This window comes from Trifolium pratense, linkage group LG2 (genome assembly GCF_020283565.1).
Source record: "Trifolium pratense cultivar HEN17-A07 linkage group LG2, ARS_RC_1.1, whole genome shotgun sequence".
Classification (NCBI taxonomy): domain Eukaryota; kingdom Viridiplantae; phylum Streptophyta; class Magnoliopsida; order Fabales; family Fabaceae; genus Trifolium; species Trifolium pratense.
This window is the reverse complement of record NC_060060.1, coordinates 44,138,674-44,147,898: the sequence shown is the minus strand read 5'-3', so window position 1 is coordinate 44,147,898 and position 9,225 is coordinate 44,138,674. Positions and strand designations below refer to the sequence as shown.

The 9,225-nt window shown below is 35.3% G+C and overlaps 2 protein-coding genes across 2 annotated transcripts; both read left to right on the top strand.

Moving 5' to 3' along the window:
• The first annotated feature begins 494 nt into the window (after positions 1–494).
• On the top strand, positions 495–5,475 carry LOC123906142 (pentatricopeptide repeat-containing protein At3g22470, mitochondrial-like). The gene is made up of 2 exons (XM_045955992.1): positions 495–2,229; positions 4,828–5,475. Exon 1 carries the CDS (start codon positions 586–588, stop codon positions 2,215–2,217), a length of 1,632 nt encoding a protein of 543 aa, XP_045811948.1. The 5' UTR covers positions 495–585; the 3' UTR covers positions 2,218–2,229; positions 4,828–5,475.
• Positions 2,224–4,680, top strand: LOC123906143 (pentatricopeptide repeat-containing protein At3g22470, mitochondrial-like). Its single transcript, XM_045955993.1, has one exon. It carries the CDS (start codon positions 3,444–3,446, stop codon positions 4,143–4,145), a length of 702 nt encoding a protein of 233 aa, XP_045811949.1. The 5' UTR covers positions 2,224–3,443; the 3' UTR covers positions 4,146–4,680.
• Positions 5,476–9,225: the final 3,750 nt, after the last annotated feature.

Below are 9,225 nucleotides of genomic sequence, written 5' to 3'. Positions count from 1 at the left end.
TTGTTATCCCGTCCTTGTGCGGTGTATTCTGTTGTGCCGTCTTTGTGCGGTGTATTTTGTTTTCCCGTCTTTGTGCGGTGTTCATTTGTTTCAGGTTGAAGGATTAGATCCGATCAAGTACAAATCTATCCAATGTCGACTTTTGTGTCATCAACGCTGCAGATCTGGGGGCATGGACATTCCAGACACTTCAATATAGTCATATATGTAGGCTTATGTAATTTGCCGTTTTATGCTATTAACATGGATGCTGTGAGTTTGTTTGCAGATTCATCCTTTTTGTTTTTAGCAAATTTGAATTTGTATTACATCGATTTACTCTATCGGTTTGAATGAATGAATATCCTTTATTGTTAGTCAAAAAAAAAAAAGTAAATGCGAAGTAGTCAAACAGTGAAAAATTTGGAGAGAGGGCTATGGCAGATTGATTAGATGCGGATGGTTTTACGTGAGCTCATGTTATAATGTCATGGTCCATGATGGACCATTTGAAATAGCAGTCCATGGAAGCACTCGCCATAACCATAATTGAATCACTACCACCGTCGCAACGCAACATCTCATTCTTCACTCTCAACCGTTAAAATGTCATTTTCAGTGTTAAGTAACGGTGCTGTTTCTGCTATCACTCTCTTTCCTTCCAACAATTTCTGTTTTCCAATTCACAATTTCAATCGTCGACGGTTTTACTCTCAAGCTCATTCCAATTCCCAATTACGTCACAATCTTGTCAACCCTACACCATCATCCGTCTTCGAACTCGGTAAGATGTTAACTTCCCTTGTTAGAAACAAGCAGTTTCACACTGCTATTTCCCTCTCTAATCAAATGGAACTCAATGGAATTCAACCTAACATTGTTACTTTGAACATCTTACTCAATTGTTTCTGCCGCATTGGTCAACTCAATTTTGCATTTTCTGTATTGGCAAAAATTCTCAAGCTAGGTTATCAGCCTGATACAATAACAATGACTACACTTATGAAAGGCATGTGTCTTAGTGGTCAGGTTAATAAAGCATTGGATTTTCATGACGATGTTATATCAAAGGGATTTCAGCTTAATCAAGTTAGTTATGGAATCTTGATTGATGGCTTATGTAAAAAAGGAGAAACAACAGCTGCCCTGCAGTTGCTTAGAAAGATTGAAGAGTTAATGGTTAAACCAAACGTGGTAATGTACAGTATAGTCATTAATAGTCTTTGCAAGGATAAACTTGTGAGTGATGCTTTTCATTTATATTCTGAAATGATTGTCAACAATATTTATCCTAATGTTGTCACTTGCACTAATTTAATATACGGCCTTTGCATTGTGTGTCAATTCAAAGAAGCTGTTGGTTTGTTAAATCAAATGTTGTTGAAAAACATCAGCCCAGATGTTGTTACTTTTAATATATTGATTGATGGTTTATCTAAGGAAGGAGAGGTGAGAAAAGCTAAAAATGTCTTGGCTATTATGATAAAACAAGGTGTGAAACCAGATGTTGTTACTTATAATTCTTTAATGGACGGGTATTTTTTGGTTAAAGAAGTGAACAAGGCCACATATGTATTCAATACATTTGCTCAAAGGGGAGTGATTCCTGATGTTGTTAGCTACAATGTCATGATTAATGGTTTATGCAAGAATAAAATGGTGGATGAAGCCGTGGATCTCTTCAAAGAAATGCATTTAAAAAACATAGCTCCTAATACTAGAACATACAATTCACTTATTGATGGGCTTTGCAAATCGGGGAGAATCCCTGATGCTTGGGATCTTGTTGATGAGATGCATGATAGAGGCTATCCTGCTAATGTGATCACCTACAATTCTATATTGGATGCATTGTGCAAAAACCATCAGTTTGACAAGGCAATTGAATTATTGGCGAAGATCAAAGACCAACAAATTCAGCTAAATATGCATACATACACTATACTTGTCGATGGACTATGCAAAAATGGAAGACTTAAGGATGCACTAGTGGTTTATCATGATCTTTTGATTAAAGGCTACCATTTAGATGTGACGATGTATACTGTTATGATTAACGGGCTTTGTAAAGAGGGCTTGATTGATGAAGCATTGTCCTTAATGTCAAAAATGGAAGATAATGGTTGCACCCCTGACGGCATAACTTACACAACTCTTATTGATGCTTTGTCCAAAAATGAAAAGAATGAGAAGGCGATGAAACTTTATCGTGAAATGATTGCTAGAGGTCTTTTATAAGAGTCGAACTAGGTGAGATGCTTGCAAGCTACAATTTGTTATTTTGAATTAGAAAACAACCATCTAATTTTTATTTCTTTTTCGTATTTATAAAAGATGGTTGGTGCAATTGACTCGCTATTACATTTGTTTCAATTTTAATTAAAAGTTATACTTTGGTGATTTCTTTATGATATTTGTTAACACAATTGTGTTAGATTTTTTTCATTCTTTAATAACTATACTTTTCTTCCCAATTTTTTTATGAATCTGCATCATATTTTTCAAGGATTTTTTTTATTCCTTGTCATTTGTTAGTGTTCAATTTATATTTTTCAAGGATTTATATTTATGAATCTTCATCATAAAGGGTATGCCAAAGCTTGCATTGTCATCCCTTCCATCTGTTGAGATTGTTTATGCTTGTTGGGAAACTGTTAATATAAGAACTATTTTCCATCTTTCCTGACGGAAATTGCCGCATATGATGTATAATCTCAAGATACTTTCCATCAAACATTTTGTTGAACTCAAGGTACTACCAAATGAACTCAACACTCTCAGTTCCATACAAGAACTACACATTTCATGTTGTTATAAGCCAGAGTCTGTCCCCGAGTGTGTACTGCAAGGTTTGAGTTCTCTTCGAGTTTTGAGCTTTCAATGTTGCAGTAGCTTAAAATCCTTGCTCCAACATCCAACAAACCTGACTTGTCTTGAGAGACTTGAAATTCTACCTAATCTAAAATTATCCTACCTAATCTCGTATTATTAACGGATCAAACACGCCCTAAAGAGTTATCCGCAACAATTTTTCTTGTTTGATAAATACTCAACAATTTTGATTGAAAATAGAATAGTTACATATTAACCACTTGAACTCAATGTATTAGTTATGTGTTGATTAAATGTTGCAACATTAACCTAAATGAAACCCATCCCCCCATTGATTTCCTTCTTATCCAAAACTGAGTTGCAGCGTAAACCTGAGTCGCTCCCAATTATTCATTCATTTCCTTGTAATCCAAAACTAAGTTGCAGCAGAAACCTGAGTCACTCGCAGCATCTCATTCTTCACTCAAAAATGTTAGAATGTCATTTTCAGTGTTAAGTTACGGCGTTGGCGGTGCTATCGTTCTTTCCACTCACAACAATTTCAATCGTCGCTGATTTTACTCTCAGCTCATTCCCAATTACATCACAATCACAATATTGTTGTTGATGAAGCTGTTTCTTCGTTCAATCGAATGCTCTGTATCAACCCTACCCCACCCGTATTCGAATTCGGTAAGATCTTAGGTTCCCTTGTTAAAAACAAACATTTTCACACTGCTATTTCCCTCTCTCATCAAATGGAATTTAAAGGAATTCAACCTGACTTTGTTACTCCTGATGTTGTCACTTGCACTAATTTACTGTATGGCCTTTGTAATGTGGGTCAATTCAAAGAAGCTGTTGGTTTGTTAAATGAAATGTTGTTGAAAAACATCAGCCCGGATGTTCTTACTTTTACTATACTGATTGATGGTTTATCTAAGGAAGGAGAGGTCAGAAAAGCTACAAATGTCTTGGCTGTTATGATAAAACAAGGTGTGAAACCGGATGTTGTTACTTATAATTCTTTAATGGAGGGGTATTTCTTGGTTAATGAAGTGAACATGGCCAAATATGTGTTCAACACTCTTGCTCAAAGGGGAGTGGTTCCTAGTGTTTGTAGCTACATTGTCATGATAAATGGATTATGCAAGAATAAAATGGTGGATGAAGCCATGAATCTCTTCAAAGAAATGTATTTAAAAAACAAGTTTCCTGATACTGTAACATACAATTCACTTATTGACGGACTTTGCAAATCGGGGAGAATCTCTAATGTTTGGTACCTTCTTGATGAGATGCATGATAGACGCCAACCTGCTGATGTGATCACCTACACTTCTATATTGGATTGATTGTGCAAAAACCATCAGTTTGACAAGGCGATTGAATTATTTGCGAAGATCAATGACCAAGGAATTCAGCTAGATATGTATACATACACTGTACTTGTTGATGGACTATGCAGAAATGGAAAACTTAAGGATGCACAAGTGGTTTATCAGGATCTTATACACCAGTTTTTCATTATTCCGGTCTGAAAGGGTAGCGTAACATAAATCAAGTCATTTTCCCGGTCAAAAAGGGTTGCTGGAGCAAGCTTGCATTCACTCAACCCATTTCAAGGTTGCATTCACTCTTATTCGTGCTTTGTTGAAAAACGACAAGAATGAGAAGGCGGTGAGTGAAACTTCATCGTAAAATGATTGCTAGAGCTCTTTTATAAGAGCGAAACTAGGTGAGATGCTTTCAAGTTACAATTTATTATTTTGAATTTGAAAACTACCATCTAATCTTTATTTCTTTTCCTAGTTATAAAGAAAAAGGTTAGTGCAATTGACCCACTATTACATTTGTTTTAATCTTAATTAAAAGTTATACTTTGGTAGTTTCAAAATGATATTTATAACAGCAATTGTGTTTGACTTTTTTTGTTCCTTAGTAACGACAATTGTGTTTCACTGGCATTGTTAAATTTCAATCTATATTTAATAAATTCAATGAAATGAAAGATGTTGTAACACTGTTATATTGCAGAATATGGAAGGGTAATTACAATGTAAATAAAAGAGTATAGCTGACACACATGAAGCAATTTGTAGATAATGGAGACCCTCTACAGTTCATTCATCTACTGTCGAGCAGCTATGGTAGAGTTGATCTACCATCTCTGCATATGCTGCAGAGGACCAGGTCCAAATATTAGACCCCATAAACAATGGTTTGTGTTTAGTAGGCTGCACCTTTAGCTAGTTGCGAGGTATTTCGTTCATTTTTGGTCTTGCAACTTTAGGATTAGATGCATTTAAACTCCAACTGCCAGAGCAAGATTGGCATACACCAGTTTTTCATTTTCCCGGCCGGAAAGGGTAGCGGAACATAAATCAAGTCATTTTCCTGGTCAAAAAGGGTTGCTGGAGCAAGCTTGCATTCACTCAACCCATTTCAAGACTTGAGTTTATAATTGAGAGAAAAATTGACCAAAGGTGATGCTAGAAAGCCGGTTTATTAAGATGTACGAATTCCACAGGATTTTCAGATGAATTGTTGCAATTCATTGTCTTCCTCTTTGTACCTTGCTAATAATTTGTTATACATTTATGACTTCACTACTTCAGAACTTTTCTATTATTCTAGTTTGATTTTTTAATACTTTATAGTGTGTCAAACTTCATCTAGCATTGTTGTGAGCTTTGATATTTACAATTATTGTATCTGTCATCATAGTATTTGATTTGATGTATGAATTTAAGGATTTTTTGAATCTACTCTTAGTCTTGGTACATCTCTTGGCAGGAATTTTTACCTAATACTAGGTAGGTTTCATGACTTATTTATTATGTTGACATTTGTGGCTGCTATAGTGGCGATGCGTAGAGGCCTTAGATGCTGTGCGAAACCTGGTTATGTTGTGTTTTTGAGTAGCTGATGCAGTGAAGGAATGACTTCATTGTTGAGACAATATCTCTTCTTACCTAATGCATTAGATTTGTAGACTTGAACACCTGTATATGTTTTATTTCCATAATGCATTTTAAATTTTAAGGAAGATTATTATTGTTTCTCCAGCCTTACTCTGTGATGTCTATCTCCTTCCTTGAGCCTTCTTTTCTTCGTTGATTTTCCTTCATTTGAGATATTTATAAAAATTAAAAACATATTTAACTCTTATTTCTTAATGCATGTGCAAAACTCTAAAAAACCAAAGTTTTAGAACGGGGGACTACTAACTAAGACTAATAGAGTAAATTATCATTTATTAATTAATTTATTGACTTAATTTACGTGTACATTTGAACATAGAATTTCTCCATATACAATTTTTTTTTTTTCATTGATTCTCCATATACAATTTTTGAAGTAACAAGGTTTGTCACAAGGAAGGGGGGTTTGAATTGTGACCCTTTAAAATTTTCTACTGCAAAATAAAGTTAGACAATAACAGCCTACAAAAGCTTGATGGTTAGATCAACTGGAGAACGTTCTCCTTAAAATGTAAGTGCAAATAATCAAGTGATTAGTGTGTATAGTGTTTGCATAAAATAAAAGAGTAAGGGAGAAGAGAATCACACAAAGAATTTATCCTGGTTCACCCCTTAATAGTATGGGCTACTCCAGTCCCCACTTGCGTGAGATTATCCACTATAATCTAGACCAAGATTACAGAAACTTTCTTTTGATCTAAGCCCAGATCAAAGAACCCTTTATGACCTAAATCCAGATCACAAAGTATCCAGCTATATTCAGCTGATCTACCTTTACAAGGTAACCTCAATCAATTATACCCAATTGACTTGAGAGAATCCTAAAGATTTAACAATGATTCTTTTGGATCTAAGCTTATACACCTAACCGGATGTGAAGCTTACAAATTGATACACTCAAAGTACTCTACAAAATATGATCCTAGATTTCTAGAGAGCTTTAGAGTATGAGTGAAAAGAAGAGCTTGATTGCTTGAGATAGAATGTATTTAGATTGCTTTGTGTGCTTCAAGTTCTTGCTCTTCCCATTAAACCAACGTGCTATTTATAGATGGAGATGCTCCCTTGATGCTTGGACATCACACATATTCGTTGTGAGTGGAGAAATAGCCGTTGAGAGACAAACAAACCAGCCCATGTGATTCTGTCCTTCAGATGCTTCAGGAGATCGTTCTTCTCATGGTCTCTGACAGTCACTTGTACTTGTTGGTCAGAAATATTCTTTGGCCAACTGTAAATGGGTTGTCTCTGAGTGTATATCCGTTGCAAATGTATTTCCCATGTGGGAAAATAAGATTTGAATTCATTTGGATAAGATTGCCACCTAAGTGCAGAAACTGGGAGATCATTCTCCAGGACGTTGGAGACCATTCTCTGAGATGGTGTGGATAAGGTCCAACGAAAATATAGCTGTTGCAAGTTGTTGCAAGTTGTCAACCAGCTGTAAACTCTTCATCAAAGGCATAGAGTAGCCACTGTTCACTTGTCCTTCAAAGGACACATGAATAGTAAGATGAGTACTTTTTTATGGGGGAATGTAGCCACCCTTGTCATAAGCTTTGTACTTGATTCAGATGTGAGGCTTCTATGCAAGCTGTATGTACTTGTTGCTGAGTTCTTATTGGTCTAGATTATCTTCTTTAATGATGTTCTATGAGAACATAAAGCCTTGTTGCAAGATGTGAAGTTATTATTCCTTAAAGAAGCTTATTTGAGTAAGCTCAAGAACCAAAATTAATTCCTTGCCTTAAATGACTTATTTGTACTGTTATGATCCTTTAATAAGTCCAACTTAAAAGTTCTTTCTTGTCTTGTACCAGTTGACTTGAATAAGTGCTTATGCTTTAGAACGCATAAGTCTGGAGACCAATCTGAGATCATTCTTCTACTGCAGATTTGTCTAAAACTTGTTTGATTCTTTTCTTATGAGTGAAACAAGGTTAATTTAATCCATTGCATCTGTTCTTAAATTAAATCACTCAAGAGCACTTGTTAGATCACAAAATGATCAGAATCAAATTAAAATTTAATTAAGGGTTGTTATCTTTAAAACATCAAAATAGGATTTTGTCTCAACAATCTCCCCCTTTTTGATGATGACAAAACCTTTAATTAATTTTTGATTGTGATTCTGATTAAACCATATTCAGTAATAATACTTGTGATTTAATCATATAAAGCTCCCCCTCAATTTTAGCATTCTTTATCAATTTATAAAATATGCAAATGCAAATTGAGTAAAAATATGTAAAGACATAAATTTGAATCAAACATAACATTCATTAATCAAACTCATAATCAGAGAATATGACATTGTTCAGGTACATGATTAATGATTCAAAAAGGTTATTCAAAATATAATCTAAGTTCTTAGAATTCAAACAACATACAATTAGAAGTTGAAACCAAAACAACTTCCAATTATATCTACAAATTCTAAGACTGAAGTACATAAGGCAAACAACAACATAATCAAAAGAGTTTTTAAAACATTTCAAAATATCACAATCTCCCCCTAATTACTACAGAATTCATTCTCCCCCTTTTGTCAACAGCAAAAAGGCTTGGGAGGTATGAAGGAGTGCTACTGAGGATCTGCAGGAGAGGAAGGATCAGAGTTAGAGTCTTTGCCAAGTTCTGGAAAATCTGGAACTTGTGGAGGAGGATTTGATGGAGGTGGATTGATACGCATTGCTGGGCAAAATTCTTCAATGAGCCAGGTCCTAAAGAGCTGGTGCTCATGGATAGTGTAGTTCATCAGAGTGTTGTTGATCTTGATGGCTTGAAAGAGCTTAGCCATATCTTTCTCAACTTTTGACTTTTTGAAGGGTCTTGAGTCAAAAGGAGGTATATTTGCAGAGTTTTGGAATGCAGCAGAATCAGTTGATGGGTAGCTAGTGCAGAAAGAGTTCATGGAAGCAAAGTTTTGAGGGAAGGATGGCAGAGATGGACCAGCATCAGTATAGATAGGCTGATGGATTTTTGAAAAATCTGAAGGAGTTGAAATGAAATTTTTCAGAAAATCTGTGGTGTCAAAGGAGGTTTGTGGAGAGGTTAATAAAGGTGAGAAGATGGATGTATTGACAGGATTATTAATGGTGGAAAAGTCATTATCCAAGACAGAGGTGTGAGGATTTTGAGGGTTGCCAAAATCATTTCTTAGGTTATCAAACTCTAGGGATACAAAAGGATTGAACTGAGCAGAAGTGGTTTTTTCACTTACAGTTTCTTTGGTTTGTTCTGTTGGAGCTGAGACTGGGAGAATGATCTCTGGATGGTCTCCCTGCTGTGTTGTCACAGCTTCAGCTAGAAGGTTCAGATTGCTATCCTTTTCAAAATCTTCTCTTTTTCTTTTCTGGCTTGGATCAGGAATGGTGTGGTCTTCAATATCTCCTATGAACTTCATTCTTCCAATATTCTTTAGGGAGAATGTGGTAGATGAATTCTTTCC